This window comes from Nipponia nippon, unplaced genomic scaffold, assembly GCF_047370975.1.
Source record: "Nipponia nippon isolate SJK-2023a ecotype South Korea unplaced genomic scaffold, ASM4737097v1 scaffold_5, whole genome shotgun sequence".
NCBI classification, from domain to species: Eukaryota; Metazoa; Chordata; class Aves; order Pelecaniformes; family Threskiornithidae; genus Nipponia; species Nipponia nippon.
Window position 1 is genome coordinate 10322162 of NW_028262369.1, and position 20395 is coordinate 10342556.

A 20395-nucleotide genomic window follows, 5' to 3' on the forward strand; every position below is an offset into this window, starting at 1 on the left:
TCACCTCCCCTGCGGGCAGCCAATGGGAAGCCGCCCGCCGGACAGATCGAAAGGAGTCTGCACCAATCACAAAGCAAATCCGTGTCAAGCCGCCAATGAGAACGCAGAGAAGGTTGGCCCGGGCTAATTACACCCCGCCCCAGCAGCCAGCTGCGCAGCCTCCAGTCAGAGGAGGTGGGTTGGTGCCGGTGGAAGGGGGCGGTGGTTGCAGGGGTGCGGAAGGGTTAATGGCGGGGAGCGGCTGCTGGGGGTATTCCGGTGGGTCTGCGGCGGAGCAGAGCTGGCACAGCCCAGGGTGGGGCAGCGGCGACGAGGCGTAGGGAAAGCCGTGGCTCCTAGTCGCCCCGTGTTGGGAGCCCCCAGGGTTCGCTGGGGGAAGAGCCCGTGAGGAGGAGCTCGGCCCCCGAGCCGCGTCCTCTCACCGGCGTCGCGCCCAGGTGCGGGCCGCGTTCCCGCCGCCTCCCGGGGGAGCCTCGGCGCCGGCGTGCGGAAGGGGAGGGGAGAGCGGCCCCGCTGGAGCGTGCAGCCGTGGCAGCTGCGGTCGCGCCTGGCGAGGGCCGGCTCCGTCCCCTCGCGCCGGCCGGGCGGTCACCGCTCGCGCTCGCCTCCTCCCCTTACGAGGACGCGGGAGCCGCGTCCCGCGTCTGGGCAGCCGCTGAGGAAAAAGTAGCTTGGTTCGCCCAGTTGTATCAGACGAGCACCTCCAGACTTCCAGTCCTGCAAGTTTCCAGAGCCCCCCGCCTTCCCGGAGTCACAGCTTTACAGCGCTTGGGCAGCCGTAGCATCGCGGGCTTGAAAGAGTGGCGGCACTCAACGAGTTTTACTTGCCCTCCTGCTCCAAGTGCTTTCTGTTTGCATCTCCCCTCTGCTTCAGCAGCATTTCCCCTTAGCATTACCCCTCGGGACTAGGAAAGCGTTTATTGTTAGTTCTGTCTTAATGCGGTTCAGGTCATGGAAGAAAGATGAGGAAGATACTTGTGTCCAACCAGTTTGTCAGGACTGTGAGCGTTGCGCTGCCATTTGGGACCCAGTACAGCAGAGCATGATGTCAGCTAGCATGCTTCAGTCAAAATTTATTACTGCTTTGGGAATCCACTTCTTTAGACCCGTGCTCTAGTTTCTTCTAGTGATTGTCATCCAGCTCCGGGAGAAATGCAAGTAATGTCATACTGCGTCTTGCTGGCTTAAACAGCCTGTTCTTTTGGCTCATCTGTATTAACACAGTTGTAACCACTAGAAATCTCTGAAACTGATTTGCCTTCTGTGAGTCACAAAATGTCAACACCTGTGCTTTAACCTATTCAATGTAAAGGCTGACTACTAAGAAGAGGGAGGGGATGCTCATGCATGATTTCATTGTAGTACAATTAAAGAGCACATCTTCTGGGAAAGGAAGTGTGGTACCTCAACTTCTAATTGAACCTATTTCATAAACAAGGTACAGGACCAGATGTACCAATTAGTCTAAAGAGTTGTGTCAGATCCTGTGTATTATAATTAGTCATGGCACTGGAGGCCTGTTTGTGCATTGTTAGAAGGATTTTGTTGAAGAAATTTCAAATGTCTTACTTTCAAATTTTCTGAAGCTAAGGAGACCTTTTTTTGTTTGTGTGTAGGAAGAATTTAAATCAAATATGATTTGAGAAATGACTGTTAGTCTGCTGGTGATATTAGTGTAAAGCACATTTATTCTTGGGGTTCATGGAATTTGAGGGAAAGGAGAGTCTCCGAGTTCTCCATTTGAAGACCCGTGCAAGGGGCTACAGGGAGAAATAGAGATGAAATGTCTAGTTTTCCAAAAGTCCTAATATCTACCACATAAATCATTCCATTAAGTTATTTGTGAAGGCTTGAACATGCACTTCTTTCAAAAAAATGTGACACTTGTCAATAACATACTTACTGTAATTACTTTCACAGTTAGTAATGTCAAACTTATTTTTAAAAATAAACATTTCAAATGGGCATCTTGTCAATAACCTTATTCTTCATTTTAAGTTTCTCAGTAAAAGTTTGTGAAACCAAACTTGTTACAAAAATGCAAAATTTCATCACCTGAAAATGGAAGTATCTCTACAGCTCTGTGAAAAATAAACTTGAAAATATACATCACAATCATCCTCAAGTATCTAAAAATTGAGTCATAGTCTCACGAATTAATTGGCTCTAGAAAAAAAAAAAGAAAAACATTGTTCAGGTTGTTTGTCAGCTTGATTTTTTTTTTTTTCTTCTCTGTAAAGTGAAGTTATCTACTCTTTGCATCTTGTTTCATATTAGAGCATCTTAAATATATACGCAAAAATGCATCCACATTTTATTTGCTCTTCAGGAGTTCATTTTCTGTGTTGTGGGGTGGAAAAACTGCTCTTCCATCCTCTGCCTGAGCCAGAATAGACACTTCTCCAGTCTCTACCTGATCTGTGGCTTTTGCCTGGCTGTTACCTGGTGATTGGGAAGTTACCGTCTTCCCTTGCAGCAGCCCGTCTTCAGCCACTTTGTAAACCACAGGAAGGCTGGAAACAGCCTTGGTTTTCATTTTGTTTCTTCCATGGTCATTTTTATGAGGAGTTCAGGGAGCTGCTTATAGATCTGCTTATCAAGCTGAACAAGCAGATATTCAAGCTAAGTGTTCTGATGGATATTTTAAAATTGCATTTAGGATAAAATTGTTAATACGCAGAGGCACGAAGTGTGGACTGTTGACAAAAAGCAGGTTGTAAAGCTCTGGAGTTAGTGTGCATAGTAAGGCTGAAATTTGATCCTGAAGTACCTCCAAATTAATGGTAGACAGCTTCCTTCAAATAGATGTAAAGAGAAATAAAGCCTCAGTTAAAAAGAGATATCTGGGAGAAGTATTTTAGTATTGGGCTTATAGAATCAAATCTGGTCAAGGACCATAAAGGTAGTCATTACTCTGCTTTAAAAGGTAGAGGTTCCCTGGAGCTAGCTATTTTCATGGCATAGTTTATACCAGGCATACTTCAGTTAATTGCTAGATAGATGGAAAAGGTCAGCATCTTAAAAAATTGTTGGCCGAAGATCTGTTTGATATATTAAAGAACTCTATATTATTGGGCTGAATGTCTGTTATTTGGATGTACTTAAAATGCTGTACATGTGTTACTTGCTAGATTTTATTTACATGCAGTCTTTTATATGATGAAAATGTTTAAACTATTAAAGGTGTTTTGATTATTTTATGGTTTATTAGTTTATTAGGTGAAAGTATTGCTTCCATGGCTTGTTAACAATTAACATTTAAAAATACGAGGACAAAACTTGGTATTTGTTTTGAAAGAAATATTCATCTAAGTGCATGCTGCATTTGACATTCATAGCAATGGAATAAATAAGGATATGAATTGAGTCACTTCATTGCTACACAGTCCATAATTTTAAAACTACGTAGCAAGCAAGAAAGATCTAAAACGTATGCAATTACTTTGAACTTTACACCAAGATTAGTGTTTGCAATAGCAGATTTTTATATTGAGTTTGTGCACCAGGCAGGGATTCTTTTAAGTTTTTGTCTACTTGTTCCATTGATTTTTAAGCACTGATTATACTTAGAAATGTCATTGACTTCTTAATATTTTGCATCTATTCAGTTTTGGGCTCAGTGTCTTATAACTCAGTAAAATGTGTTTCTCATTTAAAAAAAAGGAAGTGAGAATGGGGAAATTTTCCTCTAAGAATCCATTTCTACACCTCTGAAACAAGGAAATCTCCCATGTCATTTTAATTTGGAAAATTATTCTACCAATAACTGTTGTAATTCTTTTTTGTAACTTGAGGAAGAAGAGAGTTATACTTGTGGAAGATGAAGTTTGTTTTGGGAATTCATCCTAATGCACTGGCATATTCCATGACTACGTTAGGTGCTGGAATGATGAACAGCATCTTTAATTTCTACTACGTTAAGCTTTTCCTAAACCGATACAAAATTTCAGAAGTAGCATTTCATCAAGCACAGGTATTGTACAATGGAATATTTTGATTATTGTGTTGTTCTATGTGTCTGTGTTATCACAACAAAGTAATTTTTTTTTACTTATGAATTAATTTTGGATGCATTGCAGATAGTTATACAGTAAATATTTTAAATTTAGTTAGTCCATAAGCGATTGAAGGTACACATAAAGCACATTGTTTACAATCTTTAGACTAAAAATCTCCGGACTTCAATTGCTGAAAAGATTTTTACCTTTGATAGCTTGAAGTAATGTTCTGAACTGATCTTGCACCTCAGCTTCATAGATATGTTTGACATTAGTGCTTTCCTATGCACTGTTTAAGTCCTTAAATACTGCCTTTATTCTGCAAGTCATTAGCCACATGAGCAACTCTTGTCATAAATAGTCTCCTGAAAGTAATGGGCCAGCTCATGTTTTGAATTAGTTGCTGTGAGAGTAATATCTGGGCTTTGCAAGATGAAAGCCCAGATATATAAGCTTTTGAAGGAGTGAAGTCTTACAGACAGGGCTTTATTTCACATGTAGTTGGGCACCTGCCTACTTATTCATGTTGTTTTTCAAAATTACTATAAACCTCTAAATACCTTTAAGAATTTGGTCTGGAGTCTGTTTTGACCTGAGAAGCTTTCATCTTTATTTATTCTTTGAATAAAGATTTACTTTAAATAAATATGGTGCTTGTATAACCTCTGCAGAAGAATCACACTAATGATAAATTCTGTTGTGTTTCTTACTTGTCACAGGTTGTATTTATGATATGGAATGCTATTAATGATCCTCTCTTTGGATATATTCAAGATAACTCCAAATTCGCATGCTGCTCAAGACGCCAGTTTTCAATTTTATATGGAGCTCCTTTATATGCGTTAGCCTTTTTGCTTCCTTGGTTTCCTTGGAAACATTATGAAGAAGGTGACTGGCTAAGTGGTCTTCACCTCATTGTTGCGTTATGTGCTTTTGATGGTTTGCTTACATTTGTGCTTCTAGCGCAGTGTGCGCTCTTCGCAGAAATTTCAACAAGACATGAAAGTAGGCTTCAGCTTATTAAATATAACCAAGTAGCAACATTAATCGGATCCACGAGCATTCTCTTTTGCGGTCTCATATCAGATAATATGGAAAATTTTGCGTATTTTCAGGCTTTCGCTGTTTTAGTCGCAGCATTAGCAACAGCTTGTATGTGTTACACAGGCAAATACAGTACTAGTCAATATGAGCAGAGAGAAGTTTGTACGGAGAACGCTAATCTGGAAAACAGTGATGGAGCTCTCTCCTGGTCCTCTGTAATTTCATTGACCAAACAGATTATGACAGAGAAAAACTTTTTATTTTTTGTAACGATGAACTTCTTCCAAGTCTTCCACCTAGCCTTCTGCAACAATTTTATGATGATCTTTGCGGATAATCTTATTCCTAAGGATGTCCTTTCTTCCTCAATAAGAAGTATCATGTATGGAGCAGGCTTTATTTGTCCTCAGGTAGGCAGTTACACTTTTTTATTTCAAAATACGAAAACATGGTGTTTTACTAGTTTTTATTAGTTTAAGGTATCCATTTACACTGTTTGTTGAAAAAAATGCTGTATTCGGCATAAGCCATTGGCCGTGCTGAGAAACAAATCTAGGTCACCAGTGCTCTGAAAGAAGAAAGTACCTCCATATACAGGCTAACCAAATGTAAGAGTAGGGTAGGGAGGCAGGACAAGCAGGCAGGCTGGTAGAATATCTGTTTACAAGAATGTGAGATACGAGTATGCAAGGAGTAAATGTTTTGTATCCTACAGGGTTTATAATACCTAAGTATAAAGGAATGAAAAACATGGGCAAGATAAAAAGTTTCTAAAAGCAAAGTCTATAGAATTCTGAATTCTTTTCTCTTTGGTTTTGATTTGTAATACGTGATGAAAGAATAATCTCTTCTTCAGGAAGTTTCTGAGATAAACTGCACAAAACACCAGAAAAATTATTAGGTATTAAAAGCATTGTTGAAATATGTGGTGTATCAGTCATGGGAACCAAACAAAACTCTAAATAGCTGCTTTTGGAGAAGAATACGTTCCCATTTATTTTCTCGTTCGCTGTCTTAGTCAGCTACGTTTACTGGGGAGAGAGAGAGGTACTTTCAAGACCCCAATCAGGGATGGGCGGAGGAGTAATTAACTGGAAAAGAAAAGAGAAAGAGAAACCAAACAAGTAATGTGTGAGAACAAGAAAAGCAGCAAAAATATGTCACACAGAATGTAAACATACTCGTCTACAGTGAATAAAAACACTCTCCTGTTCACTCCCTTCTAACTTCTTTCACTGGATCTTTTAAAACTTTCATTGTGTTTACTTGTTGGATTGCTCAAAAACCGAGTATCCTGACTTTCATCATAGATGCTGATGATGTTCAGAATTTCTGAAAATCAGGCTGTTATGTTCATTAAGTTGTAATGTTTTCAGTAAGTAAAATCTTCAAGAAGATACGTGAAAGTGCAACTGGAATTCACAGCTCAATTTCAGTTGCCATTTTGGCTTTTGTATATATAACATACAAATCCTAAGCATACCTTCTCTGTTCCGTAACTCCTAAATATCTATAATTTCAACTTTTATCCTTACCACAGGTTTAATAGCTTTTTTCTGTAACTCAAACAGTTAGCTGATGAACTTTGGAAATAAATCAGAAACTGCAGAAGTTAGGAAAGCTTAAATAATTTTACACTCAATATGTAGCAATCACTACTGTTGCTAACATCCATGTGACAGTGTGAAACGAACAATCTTTCAGAAAATGCATCTCTCTCTGCTCCCCAGAGACTCTTTGTCTAGAAGGTCACTGAACCATAGAGAGTTTGCCGTGACCTTATTTTTCTCAGGTTTTGTCCCTTTGAGCTCAAGATATAATAAGAGAATTCTCTGGTGGCAATGTCCTGAACTTCACTTACTGGAAAAGCACGCAGCCCATGTAAAATAAAGCTCCTTCTTCTGAACTGTGCTTCAGTGGCCTGTACTAAACTAGAATTCAGCTTCTGTCTTAGGTTTCCTTTAGTACTAGGTGTGAAGAATAAAACCTGCCTACAAGGGAAGCCTCGTTGCTGAAACATAGGCAAGCAAATTTAAATTTGCATCATTAAGTTAGTTTTTTTCTTAGAAATATGCAGTCTTAGAAACATGCAGGTAATAAGGAATTTTCTAAATCATAAGTACTTCCTGAGACAGGGTTGTGTCTCAATTATAGGGAGACAAGGTCACAGTTTTTACAATAACATGCATGACATAATGCCTTGCTATTTCTAATGTAAGCACTTTTCTGCAAAATGCCTGTAAACAGCCAGGGGGAGGAGTATGTTTAAGTTTCTTACAACCAGATTTTTTTCTTATACCAACTTTCCAGATTTGTTTTACCTCCCTGATCATTGGTTTAAGTAGAAAACTTGAGCTTCTTTAAAATAGCATTTGCCACAGTAATCCTTGTCTGACTGTAGCATCCTGGGTTTATTCACTATGTTAAAGCATTTAAATGTGGGAACAAACATACAAGGAGAATTCTTTCCTGTTCTTCACCTGAATATTACACTGTTCATCTCTGTAACACAGAAGGAAGGAGAAAATGTGTATCTTTATAGAGTTTGTGAGTATTTTTTGTGACAGTGATGAGGACCACACGCAGGTGTGGTCCACATAGCGGTTCCACATAGGCTCATAAAATAAAAAGAACATAATGCATTACAAAATGTCCTATTTAAAGTGAGAAGTGAGGAACAATAGAGAAGAGCTTACATTTTGTTCATACTATAATCAGCATTTAATATCATTTTTGTGAGTTTGCTTGTCACTAGCTTCTCACATGGTTTACTGCTTGCTAAGATTGGCAGAATTAAAATGCAGCCATACATGTTGTCCACTAATACTTGCCTTTCTCTACGTGCTAGTAAAGTCTCTAACTTGCTTAGATCAGCTGTCTTGGTGAGCTTGCTTTATCAACTTAAAAGTCATGCTTAATTTTATAAATGTCAGTGAAAATAGTAATATTAATGAAAAAATTATTGAAAATATTTTTCATCAACAGTTAAAATTCAAATGGCAAGATGCTTGGTTTACAGTTAACATACTGCAAAGTTAATTTTTTAAGGGATATCAAACATAAAGATAACGAGCATTAAATACTAGTTAGGGAAACAGTATTTTCCTCAGGATATAGTAGTTCTCAGCTGGCTAGTTTTGAGTGAAAGGAGACCATTCTGATCTGGTAGAGATAGCATAGAATGAGCCAGCAGATAGTTCTCTGTTCAAGTCCTATTTTTTTATCTGGATTGAACTTTTTAGAAAGGGTTGTTTGGTTTTTTTTTCCTTTAATGTGTAGTAATATTTTATGTCTGGTCTGTACTTTATAGCTCTCAATTCTGAGATATTGTACTATATCTTTTCATCATATATGCATATGTATTATCTTTTCAGTGCCTTGTTCTTCTCAGTCATGCTTCGTTGAAGAAGTTTGGTTATTACAGAATCATCTTGTTTTCCTTTTACTTTGAAGGAATAGCTGCTGCTGTCATGTTTGTTCTAGGGCCAGAACACTATTATTTGTTGGCATTTTATCTCACAACAAACATGTAAGTAACTACACTTCCCTATTCATAGATACGGCTTAATTAATTCTAACAGAATGGACACTTGCTTTTAATAGCATGCAGATTTTGGCACTGCTTTTGTTGTTTTCTTTCTGTTCTGTTTCACTTGTCAGAAAAGTTGAAACTCCAGTTACAGCTTTTTTCAGCTTTCATTTTATTCTGCTTCAGCTTTTAATTTCCGCTTAAGAAAACCAAAAAAGCTTGAAAAATGAACGGTAATTAAGGTTTGCAGCCACATGGCTCCAGTCACATATCTGCTTTAGCATGAGATTCAAGGGAAGCAGAACCTCTTCTCATCCACATAGACACAGAAGATCTCAGTAGAGGAACTCTTCAGAGACTGTTTGCTAGGAAAGCTGAGACCTCATTTTGTACTGCATGAACACTTGTGTGTTGCACTGCAAAACAAGTATCAATATGTCAGGTATCTGTTAGGTAACCAATATAGAGTCACATTTTCAGTGGTACTGGGTAAGTATGATGCCAAGAAGTAGTATTTTCACAGAAGTATATTACGATACATGGAAAACCTTATTTAAAAATAAAGACCTGTTTGTATCAGAATATTGTTACAGCAGTTAGGTTTTATTTCTTCATTTTCTATTTCATTGCTTTCTTTCTACATGTTCTTTCCTACCCTCCTTTGCTTCATCTTCTTTTTCGTCCCCTGTTTTCATTCTTATTTTCAGTATTTAAGTCATGGGCTGCTGTAACACTGAATCATGTGAACAATACATTGCATTTCATTATCTGCGTACTTTAAATGATGAAGATATATTTTGATTTCCTCAGGAAAAACTTCTAAGGTACCTAAAGACTGTATGTTTAAAGTGCTAATTGTTCAAGGTCTCTCATACTAAAAGCTAATCACACATAAAGTTTAATAAGATATAGAAATCCTAATATGTGAGTTTATGGTTTCAGTTAGCAGTTTGTTAAGAGTCGGCTTTGTGTGTGTGTGTTTAAATGCATATATATAAAATGTAAATACATATCTAGGAACGCATATAAAATCTTTTTACTATTCTAATTCTCCCACTTTGAAGTTTGTCTTCCATGTAGTCTTTCCAGTAATGCTCATGTCATTTTCAGATTTCAAGAGGACATTTTCAGTTTCTCTTTCTTCTAAGGTGTTTCTTTTCTCCATGTAATTTTAAATGACGTTTACTGATAATCTCAAGCAAGTATTTACGACCTTTTGCACCAGTGTCTAGGAAAAAAAGAAAAAAACGCCACCTTTTAGTTTTGCATATTGATTTCTAATTCTCAATTAAGAACAGATCTAATAATGCTTTCAGAGTTGCTGTTTAAACAGATAAATCCCCATGTTTTAAAGTGTCTCAGCTTTGTGTGTTTGTGGAAATGTCAGTGTTGGGCTGTATATGTTAGAATGTCAGTTACAATTTCATTGTGAAAGTGTATATAAGAACTATGAACATCTTAAATATTTTGTCTTTCTTTAGGGTAATTGTACAAGCTTCATTTAGTTTGTTCAATTTGCCTTTGGCAGATATTGTTGATGCAGATTTAATAAAGCACAAGCGGAGGTATGTCAGTTGTAACTGTTTTTCTTTAAATATACTATCTATTTGCCATGTTACTCTTCCGTAAGTTAGATTATGTCAAAGACAGTAAGTGATCTTGGATCCTTGACACAGAAGTACTTTTTGTAAGAGCAACCTAGCATAAGTAAAGATAAGAACTTGAATAAAGTTTCCTGCAGTTACTTCAGCAGAATAATTAAAACAGATTATTATGTTATTTCTAGTTTTAATTATACTATAGTAAAAGCCAAGTCCTCTAGTTTTTTGTGTGTTTATTTCTGTTAGCTTCAATTGAATTATTTCGTAACCATATATATCTATTGTCACATACAAATTTTCTGAATAAGGCCTTTCTAACATGGCAAAAGTGTTTAGAAAGCTTTGCCTATGCTACTTAAAGTGCAAATTTCAAAGTCTAACTGGTTGCTGTTATCTCTCTGAAATAAAAATTGATGAAACCTGCTGTGACGTAGCATATTACAACTCATGGATCTTTTGGATTTTTATCAAAGTGCAGATAACTTCCCGTTGGTTCCATCAATGTTTATATAACTGCAGATTCAATCCTGGTCACTGTGTTAAAGGGCTTGCGCCCCTCAAATGTGAGAGCTATTGCTTTCATGAAGAAGAAAAATGCCTTCTTTTCTGGCCTCATGCATGTAAAGTCTTAAGTTGCAATTAATTCTACATGCAGTGCTTGGTCTAACAACTTCAATAACTACTCAATGTGTACAAAGTTGAACTTGACTGCAAGTCATTTCAGAACTGGGGCCAAGCTGTATAGATAGTCCAGAGGTTTATTACCTTTCATTTCCAAAGAAAATTAAATTTCATTATGATAGCTGATCTGTTTGCTATCATGTGTGAACTATAAAGCTAAATATCATGATACTTAGCATTTGCATATTACCAGGATTTTTAAAAGTCACTATTGTAATTAATATACTAATAAGTTTGTGTTGTGCATTCATCTGTTTTTTTCCCTAAATATTTTAGATCACCGCTTTCCTCTATGGTTTTTGGTACCAATGCTTTATTTACCAAGCCTGCCCAGTCTTTGGCTCCAATGCTTGTGGTTACAATACTAAATCAATTTGGATATGAGAACCTGAATAATGGAGTTGCTCAACCTGATCCAAGGTGAGTTCAAAAGGGATACTTTAAATCATAGAAATTAACATGAAATAATGCTGTTATGTGAAAAGCAAATTAATCTGCAATTAGTTTGCATCAACTGCACTTCAAAAGTATAAGCTCTTTAAAAATACTTTCCAGTTGGTTTTTATCTGTATAGAAATACAAATGTTTTCTTTTTTTTTTAAGAATACATCATTTATTAAACAATATACATGAGGATATCTACCTAATTTTGAAAAACAAAGGATACATTTCAGTAGTTGACCATCTCCTGTTCTGTTGCAAAAAAAGAAGAAAAAATTTTTTGAGATCACCTAATACCTCTTATTAAGATACATGTTGTCCTGGCTTCTGTGTTTTGTTTATCTTGTAAACCTACTTCCTCAAATGTGTAATCATAATAGGGTTGCATTTAAGATACATTTTTGTTTGAGAGAAAGCAGTATAATCACTGGAGGGAGGGAATTTGCCTCAAGTAGGAGTATAATTTTGGCTTCAATACTACTTACCATTCTAATGCTAATGATTTCATTGCAGTCCCTGGAGACCTTAATACCCAGCATAAAGCTGTGGTTGCTAGTTAGCACACTGGAAATGCATGGGCTTTTATAAAAACAAATTACCAGGGAGTCAGTACATTGAAAGGGTCATAGGCTGTTTATTTATGACCAACAAGCTGAAGTGGCAACATAAGGAATAACTGAAGTCAAGACTAAAACGCAAAAATCAGCCCTGATTAAGATTTGCTTGAGAGAACATGAACATCCTGAGAACTACATAGCTCTCCTAAATTTTGAGTAGAAACCTTAAAAATACGTAGAAGACAATTGTATATGACTTTTTGTGGAGATAGCTCTTGAAGGAGAAATGACTGGTTATGTGTCACCCAAGGCTTGGAGAATGTTTCGTATTTCAGGAATTTTCTAAAAAAATTATGAGGAAAAGCATGATGTAAAAGGACAACAGGTGGTCTTCAGAAAAACATCCTGATGCAAGAAAAGGCAGCTTAATTTTGAGGCTATGTGTGAGAACAGTTAATTTTATTTTAATGCATTCTGTAGCTAGCCAGCCACTGAGATGATGTGAAGAGGACATGAACCTCATTATAATGTCAAATAAGATGAGTGATTTTTGCAGAAGAGCAGTAGGTTGAACTGGATGTGGATATGAGAGGGCTGAATATATTCATCTTGATGATTCAGAGAAATTCAGATTTGAAACATACATGCTGCAGTTCTGATCCCTTTCAATCAGAGAAATGATCCCTTTGTGGATGGATTTTAAATCACAGTAGCTATAAATCTTTTTCCCCCCCAGTAAGTAGCCTCTGGACTACAGCAACAATAAATTTCTTGTATATAGAGTTGAAATACTTTGAATGCTCAGTCTCTAAAACCTATATTTACACTTGAGTCATGCTGAAATTTGATTTATTTCACTAGGGCAAGGAACAGCATAAAGGTACAAAGCTGAGATCAGTTAATCAAAGAGCACCTGAAATATACTCTATATTTCTCTTGCCCATCCCTTCAAAAACAATTTTTTAAATATGAAGTAGTCTGCCTGTGTGAACGCGCATGTCCTTCACTTTGCCAAAGGACTACAGTGTGGACATACAGTCCACAAAGACCAGACTACTCAAGATTGTTTCTAGGGAGTCAGTTTGCCCATGGCAAGGTACTCAGACCATTGACTGAGCTAAAATTACTTATACATATTAAAACCCTATCAGCTGATCTCAGATTTCAGCCATAGGCAGAGAACTAAAATACACTTGCCTCAGGACAAAGTTGTTTGGGGACAAACAGAAACTGAATACAGGAGATGGCTTAAAATATGCTCAAACTGTTTGGAAAAAAAAAGAATTTCACAACTGTGAATTACAGATAATGAAGTGTTGTGACCCGTGCCAGTACAATCTCAGCTGCGTCCTTCCTCCTTCTCCAAAACTGGCAATATCTATTAAGTGTTCTGGAAAGAATTTACTTTATTAGGTGTAGTGGTAGTGAATTGTGAAGATAGCACGGAGGATCCTTATTCTGCATTAATAAAATGTTTGGGCCCTGAATAAATACATCTTAAAGAGTTTCCAGCAATGTTCTTTACTGGGGGAAGAGAGGAGATGCAGTCCAAAACCATAAACTATTTGCTGAATTCTAAATTATTTTTTTTTTTCTTGAACTGAAAGTTAAACCATAGCAACAATGATGGAGCAGCTCATCCTGGAAGCCATTTCCAGGCACATTAAGGACAATAAAATCATCAGTAGTAGTCAGCATGGCTTCACCAAGGGGAAGTCATGCTTGACCAACTTGATAAACTGCTACAATGAAATGACTGACCTGGTAGACAAGGGAACAGCAGTGGACTTCAGTAAGATGGGTTGAAAACTGGCTGAATGGCCAGGCCCAGAAGGTGGTGATCAGTGGCATGAAGTCTAGTTGGAGGCCGGTAACTAGTAGTGTACCCTGGGGGTCTATACTGGGTCCAGTCCTGTTTAACATCTTCATTAACGATCTGGATGATAGGGCAGGATGTACCCTCAGGAAGTTTGGTGATGACACAAAACTGGGAGGTGTGGCTGGTACATCAGAGGGTCATGCTGCCATCCAGAGGGATCTCGACAGGCTGCAGAAACCGGCTGACAGGAACCTCGTTCAACAAGGAGAAGTGGAAAGTCCTGCACTTGGGAAGGAACAGCCCCATGCACCAGTATATGCTGGGGGCCACCCAGGTGGAAAGCAGCTTGGCAGAAAAGGACCTGGGGGTCCTGGTGGACACCTAACTGAACATGAGCCAGTAACGTGCTCTTGTGGCAAAGAAGGCAAATGGTATCCAGGGCTGCATTAGACAAAGTATTGCCAGCAGGTCAAAGGAGGTGATCCTTCCCCTCTGCTCACCACTGGTGAGGCCACACCTGGAGTGCTGTGTCCAGTTCTGGGCTCCTCAGTACAAGAGAAACGTGGGCATGCTGGAGAGAACCCAGCAAAAGACCACAAAGGTTATTAAGGGACTGGAGCATCTCTCCTATGAGGAAACGCTGAGAGAATTGGGACTGTTCAGCCTGGCGAAGAGAAGGCTCAGGGGGAATCTTCTTAATGTGTATAAATACCTTAAGGAAGGGTACAAAGACGATGGATTCAGGCTCTTTCCAGTGGTGCCCAGTGACAGGACCAGAGGCAATGGGCATAAACTGAAACACAGGAGGTTCCCTCTGAACATCAGGAAACCCTTTTTTACTGTGAGGGTGAATGAGCAGTGGAACAGGTTGCTCAGGGAGGCTGTGGACTCTCCATCCTTAGAAATATTCAAAAGCCATCTAGACACAGCCCTGGGCAGCTGGCTTTATGTGGCCCTGCTTGAGCGGGGGTTTGGAGCAGATGACCTCCAGAGGTCCCTTCCAACCTCAACGATTCCGTGATTCTGATTTTGTGAAAAAGTTCCAGTATTTAATGATAGTGACAATATGGGTATGTTACAGTTATCGGCAGGCAGTTGCTTCTTATGTACAGATACTGTCTGTCGCATTAGTTTTCTTCCATAGTTATTTCACAGATCCTCTAACAAAGCAAAAGAATCTTAATAAGATATATTGTATTATCTGTGTTTAGTTTTGGGGTTTTTTTTTGTATGTTTTGGATGTTAATGTTCTGTGGAGTGAATGGAGAAAAGTACTAGCAGACCATCAGTGGTCTCCTTCAGTAATGTCCAGATGTCTCCCTTATCTTTCCCTCCAGCATCAAAAGTTTGAATATTGATTTTTGTATTCTCAGCAATTTTCCAGGCTTTTGCTGTAGTAAAACACATTTTCCAGCAATGAGTTTACAGTTGAAAATTATGGACATAAGCTTTTCTTGTTCACACTGATTTTTGTGTAATATTGTCATTTCATTTCCTCATTCCTCATTTCTTGATATATTGCTTACTCAAGACCACATGGAATGCTGGAGATCACAAACTTTCTGGATGACTTCAACTTGCATATAAAAAAAAAAGGTCATAGCTTACAGGGGAAGGGTGTGTCTTTTTCTCCCCTACTTCATTTATCTTATACATTTGATAGCATTTTAACAATAGCATACTGCCTTCAGAGGTGGCTTTCATAAATATTCTGTCTTTGGTGCTCATCTTACACTGCATCAAAAAAAATCCATCTATCAAAAGCTATCTGCTGGGACAAATCATGTATCTTCTGATTCTTATGCCTCCAGCAAAAAGTCTGTAAGGTGATGCTACCTCACCTACACCTCCTCATCATTCCAGTGATTACATTGTGGTTCTTCAGCTATGTGATATTATGACTCCTTGACACCCTCCATGACCAGGATGTTTCATTGTTGCTTCATTAGAGTACCAAAACTCTGTTAAGAGTACCAACCAACTATAAGTTGCTGGTTTTTAAGCTTTGCCTGTCTTTTGTTGCCGTCATGTTGTTGAGCAATGCACACATATGTTCCCTGCCTTTAGTAAAGACCACATTCCTGAGCAGCTTATTAGGACAGCTGGCATGTTACGAGTGAAATTCTTATCCCAGAAGACCTTTTGAGACAATAGTTCATCATCATCTTCATGGCTTCTGTTACTGTTGCAGGGCACCCAAGCTGGCAAGACAGTGAAGAGGTTTTATACAGAGAGTAAAAGTCTAGAAGAAAGGAAAATTCAGTCCCTTTTTCTTTCATCTGTGAGGTATCATAAGATTCTTCAAAAATGAGAACATGCTTACCACTGAACAGTGATGCCAGTACTGTATTAGACCGGCATTCCAAAGACCTAGACTGTCTTTCTCTTCCTCTGTACTGAAGCCTTTGAAATGACCATTAACATCACTGACTTTTTACTTACCAGTACTAGAATTTACTTCTGCCTCAGTGGTAGTATCTGCTTAGTCACAGTGATGTCTTCTTCCTTAGGAGTAATCCAGTATCTCTTGGGTTTGCCGCTGGTATCATAACTCTGAAGTGTGACTTCTGCTATGAAGAGTGTTTCCCTCTTCCAGAAGTCGTCTTGCTTTTTTGTGTAACCTATTTCACACATGAGGTTGGCCTATATATTGTACACCATTCCATATGTGTTACACATGATTCTGTATACATTAATATACACATTATACCACATTCTTAGGGAATGTGGTTACTACACATCAGTTAAGCATTTTGTAGTGGAAGATAGCTTAAGAAGTATTTCTTAAAATACTTAAAATTTGAGCAATCGCTTGCAGAATGGAGTGGTCCTGGTTTGGTTCTTTTTTCCCTTTGGTCCATCATCACAGCAAAGCATTACCTGCCCCATATGGATTGTTTTTTTTTGGTTTAGTTTGGTTGGATTGGGTTGGGTTTTTTGAGTTCGGGTTTTTTTTTGCTATGGAAGAGATACCTAGTTTAAAAACTCCCCCTTCTGGAGAGCCACTGCAACTACAGCTAACTTCTCTTAAAAGTGTGCTTTTCAAATTCGTTCTTCAGAATGAAGTTATTTGACAGCAACTCTTCATTATTTGTTGGCGGCATTTTAAACTGTTGATGCTTTCATATTGAATTACTGGACTACATCACATTCTATCACAGAGTGATATTAGGGCTGTTTAGTGAAAGATTGTATGTTTTATTCCTGCGTGTGCAAAAAATGTAGACATGGAAATTTCTGAATTTACTGGTTCAGCTGTTGTTATGATGAAATCCGAGCTCTACTCTTGATTTATCCCAGTCCCTTAATGAAATATTTTCCCATTCCTTTTTCTGTGTACTGTAGATATTTTTCATAATTCCTGCAGTAACTTACGGTTTTACAGTACAATAAGTAATATTATTTTCTTAAACCAATATTGTTCCAGTGAAACCAAATCAGGATTGCACCAGTGTGAGTGATTTGGCAGATGTTCTTTCTTTTTTTGTCCTTCCTGAGGTCCATGTATAAAGATGGAATAATTTTTGCTCTTTAGTGCGCAGAACAGGCAAAGTACAAGCCCCGACACCCTGTTAACTGTGTCTTAGTCCTGTTTTCATCTTTAGATAGGTAAGTAATTTCTCTGTGGCCTCCCTGCCGACACTGCTCATACAAGTAACGACTGGCAGTTGTGATGGTGGTGTGCACGATGGGGGCCCTCGTTTACTTGTAGGTGGACTGAAAATGCAATTCAATACAGGCAGGTAAACAGTGTCCAAATGGTAAATTATTTTCACTGCCTGTAAACACTGGCTATGGACCAGTGACCTGCTAGTGAACACTTCCAGTCTTAAATGCAATTGTCCAAGTGATTAAGTAATCCACTTGTAAGCCTGTGGTGTTTTGTTTCTTATGTAGCATTAGCATGTACATGACTTGAGATAAAAGGTGATCATTGTAGGAGTGTGTATATGTACTCAGGAATAATATGGCTATGTTGTAGGTTGCAAGCATTTTTTCTGTTAAATGCAGTGAGACGTGAGTTGATTCTTTTATGATTCGGAGAAACTCTTAGGTTTTATTCAAAAGCCCGCTCAAGTTAATGAGAGGGGTTTTTCACAGATTTCAGGTTTTTTGGGTCATGTCCATAGCTGTTCTGTGAGTCTCCTATCTCATCCCTGAATGCTAAGGAAAAAAAATAGACAATACTGTAAACTGCCTCATGGAGAGAAAGTTCATTTAGGGGCTGTTTCTCAGCTTGAGTTGACTTTCCTGATATTTAAGTAATTAGAATCCAATAATTAAGAGAATGCCAGTAGATAATGATTCTGGCTACTAGATGAATGCCTAACTGTATGCTTTGAGCTGTCAGAAACCATACTGTTCATAAAAAGGAACTCATTTAACTCCTATATTTTCTTTTTTGATTCATATTTGCTGGTGCTTTTATCTCTTATTCCTCAGAGAAGATTTAGATGAGGAAATACCATGAATCCAGGAGAATAAATGAGAATGAGTGTTAATTTCACATGTATTCTTTTTATGGTTTATATTATCTTGTAATAATTTATTTTAAAACAAAATTAAATAAGGCTTGATATTTCAAACAGCCCTTTACACCATAACTGAATTTTGTGCGTTAATCATGACTTCCATCTAGCGCTCAGCAACTATAACAACACACTCTGTGGACAGCTAGTAGCACCGATTTTAACTTAAGTAAAATAATTTTATATTAAAAGGTTTGCTTCCATTTTCTGCTTTTCTGTCTCTTCTAGATTTTTCAGTCTTACTAAACCTTTTCAGATGCTCTATTCTATAATTGGATTATATTGCTTAAATTGATTTCTATATTACATAATCCAGGTGCGTACTGAAGTAGCGAACAGGATTTCTTAGGTTGCCTACAGTGTATTAAAATCAACTCTTTGTGTGCTAATTATCTGATTTCCTCCCAGCTATTATGAAAGGAGCAAACAACATAAAATACATATTTTTATGTAGGATTAGAAATATAATTGAAGTACATTTGATATCTGAGATATTTATATTTCTTTTATTTTGAATTGATTGTACACAGTAACATGTATATGCTGCATATGTGTATATAATGTGAATGCTTTAAAGATAATTTGTTGTGAATTGATCGTGAAAGGTAATCTTCTTCATCTTGATAGCTGTGTTTTCATCTTCTTCACCAGTTTGTTTTTAGGTCTTCATGATGCCATGTTCTATTTGATCGGTCTGGTTCCACTTTGCATTGCAGTCATACAGATCCTGACATGGACTCCCTTTTCGATCCAGAATAGTCATGTGACAGCTGTACGCTAAATACGTAACACTTGGTCAGTAAATCTTCGGCTGACCGTACCCCAAAAGAGTTAGTGTGTTTTAAATGTGAAAAAGCAAAACTGCATTAAATGGACTATTAGACCAAAAACAGTTTGAGCCATTTCAATAAAGTCATGTTCTTCAGTCTGTATAGACTATAACACAGATCACATTCAGCCTTAATGCTGAGCCTACACAGAGTTTTTTCTAGTTCAGTTGTTTGCCTTTAATGGGCTTTATCCTTAATCACTAAATAAAGCCCTTTCTGGTACGCACTGGTCACTGTTAACTCCTTTGAAGAATGGATATGACAGATCAGGTAAAGGAATCCCAACCCAGCACCTGGAATTCAAGGGAACTGTATTTTCTTAAGCCTGCTGAAATATGGGGGATTAATTCTGCCGTACTAATAAAATGGCAGATCTCAGAAGTTAATCTGGAAGAGCCTGGTGGACATCACTCATGGATGGCAGGGAGCTGAAGAGAAAAATTTAGATGGTGTCCAGCTGACCAACATCAAGATAAATCTGACAGCTACCACAGGAAGAGCCAAGAGTAGTTAACTACCCTGTAAAAGTCTGTGTAAGGCTAAAGAAGAAAAAGATTAAAATGCTGTTTGGTAAAGTGTTGCTGGATATGGAAAAAGCTCCATACTTCCTCACTGGCTTTCCGAATGTCTGTAGTTGGTGGTAGGTAGATGCAGTTTTCTGGCTTTAAATGGGAAAATTATTTTGAAGGTACCATAGTGTTAGTACTTCATACAAAATGTCATTGTGCTAAGGAAAACATTAGCGTATGGACGTAGCAGTATCCAGTTAGTTGGACAAATCGAAGCACACACGTATTGAATCAAACTCTGCCTGCTTAGTGGTGTTACACTGGCAAACTCATCTGATGTGCTGACAGTTAAAGTTAATTTCTGATTAATCATCAAGTTGAAGTTAGTTAATTTCTGATTAATTCTTACCAAATCTTTTCAGTTAATCTTTTAAATGGATCCTGTGATTTTTATAAAATAAAGTTTTTTTTAACAAAATTTCAGAAACATTGAATCCTCTCTTTATTTCACACGTTATAATGATAAGATACATTAGCATGTTTACAGTAGTCCTGTTTAATAAATACTCTTTTTCCTCCATTATATCCAGCGTGTAATTGTGTAATGATAGATAGCTTAAGTACAATAGAATCACTTTGTTTTGCCTGGGCAAACGTAATTTTAGAAGCACCTTTCTTATGGAGTGCCAGTCACTTGAAAGTACAAGAAGATGCACTGTACGTATCCCGATTTTAAAGTGCTGAGCCAGCTCATTTCTAAGGCTCTACATTTATCGTGCTCGGTAACTTGGAAAAGAAAGGAGTGTAAGAAGTTGCCCGGCGTTTTGGTGGACAATAGCATAATTTAATGAAGAGGT

At 37.8% G+C, this 20395-nt stretch overlaps 1 protein-coding gene across 1 annotated transcript; it reads left to right on the forward strand.

The window, feature by feature from the left end:
• Positions 1–106: 106 nt before the first annotated feature.
• LOC104015056 (solute carrier family 68 member 1) lies at positions 107–20010 on the forward strand. The gene is made up of 7 exons (XM_087733106.1): positions 107–174; positions 3795–3973; positions 4718–5452; positions 8417–8571; positions 10053–10136; positions 11130–11273; positions 18851–20010. The coding sequence occupies exons 2-7, from the start codon at positions 3821–3823 to the stop codon at positions 18978–18980; spliced, it is 1401 nt and encodes a 466-aa protein (XP_087589232.1). The 5' UTR covers positions 107–174; positions 3795–3820; the 3' UTR covers positions 18981–20010.
• Positions 20011–20395: the final 385 nt, after the last annotated feature.

Bases quoted from the DNA above. Each gene is read 5' to 3' on its own strand.
- LOC104015056 (XM_087733106.1), top strand. From the start codon at position 3,821: ATGAAGTTTGTTTTGGGAATTCATCCTAATGCACTGGCATATTCCATG. The intron at 3,974-4,717 runs GTATTGTACAAT...TACTTGTCACAG, and splicing joins TAGCATTTCATCAAGCACAG to GTTGTATTTATGATATGGAA. The intron at 5,453-8,416 runs GTAGGCAGTTAC...TTATCTTTTCAG, and splicing joins CAGGCTTTATTTGTCCTCAG to TGCCTTGTTCTTCTCAGTCA.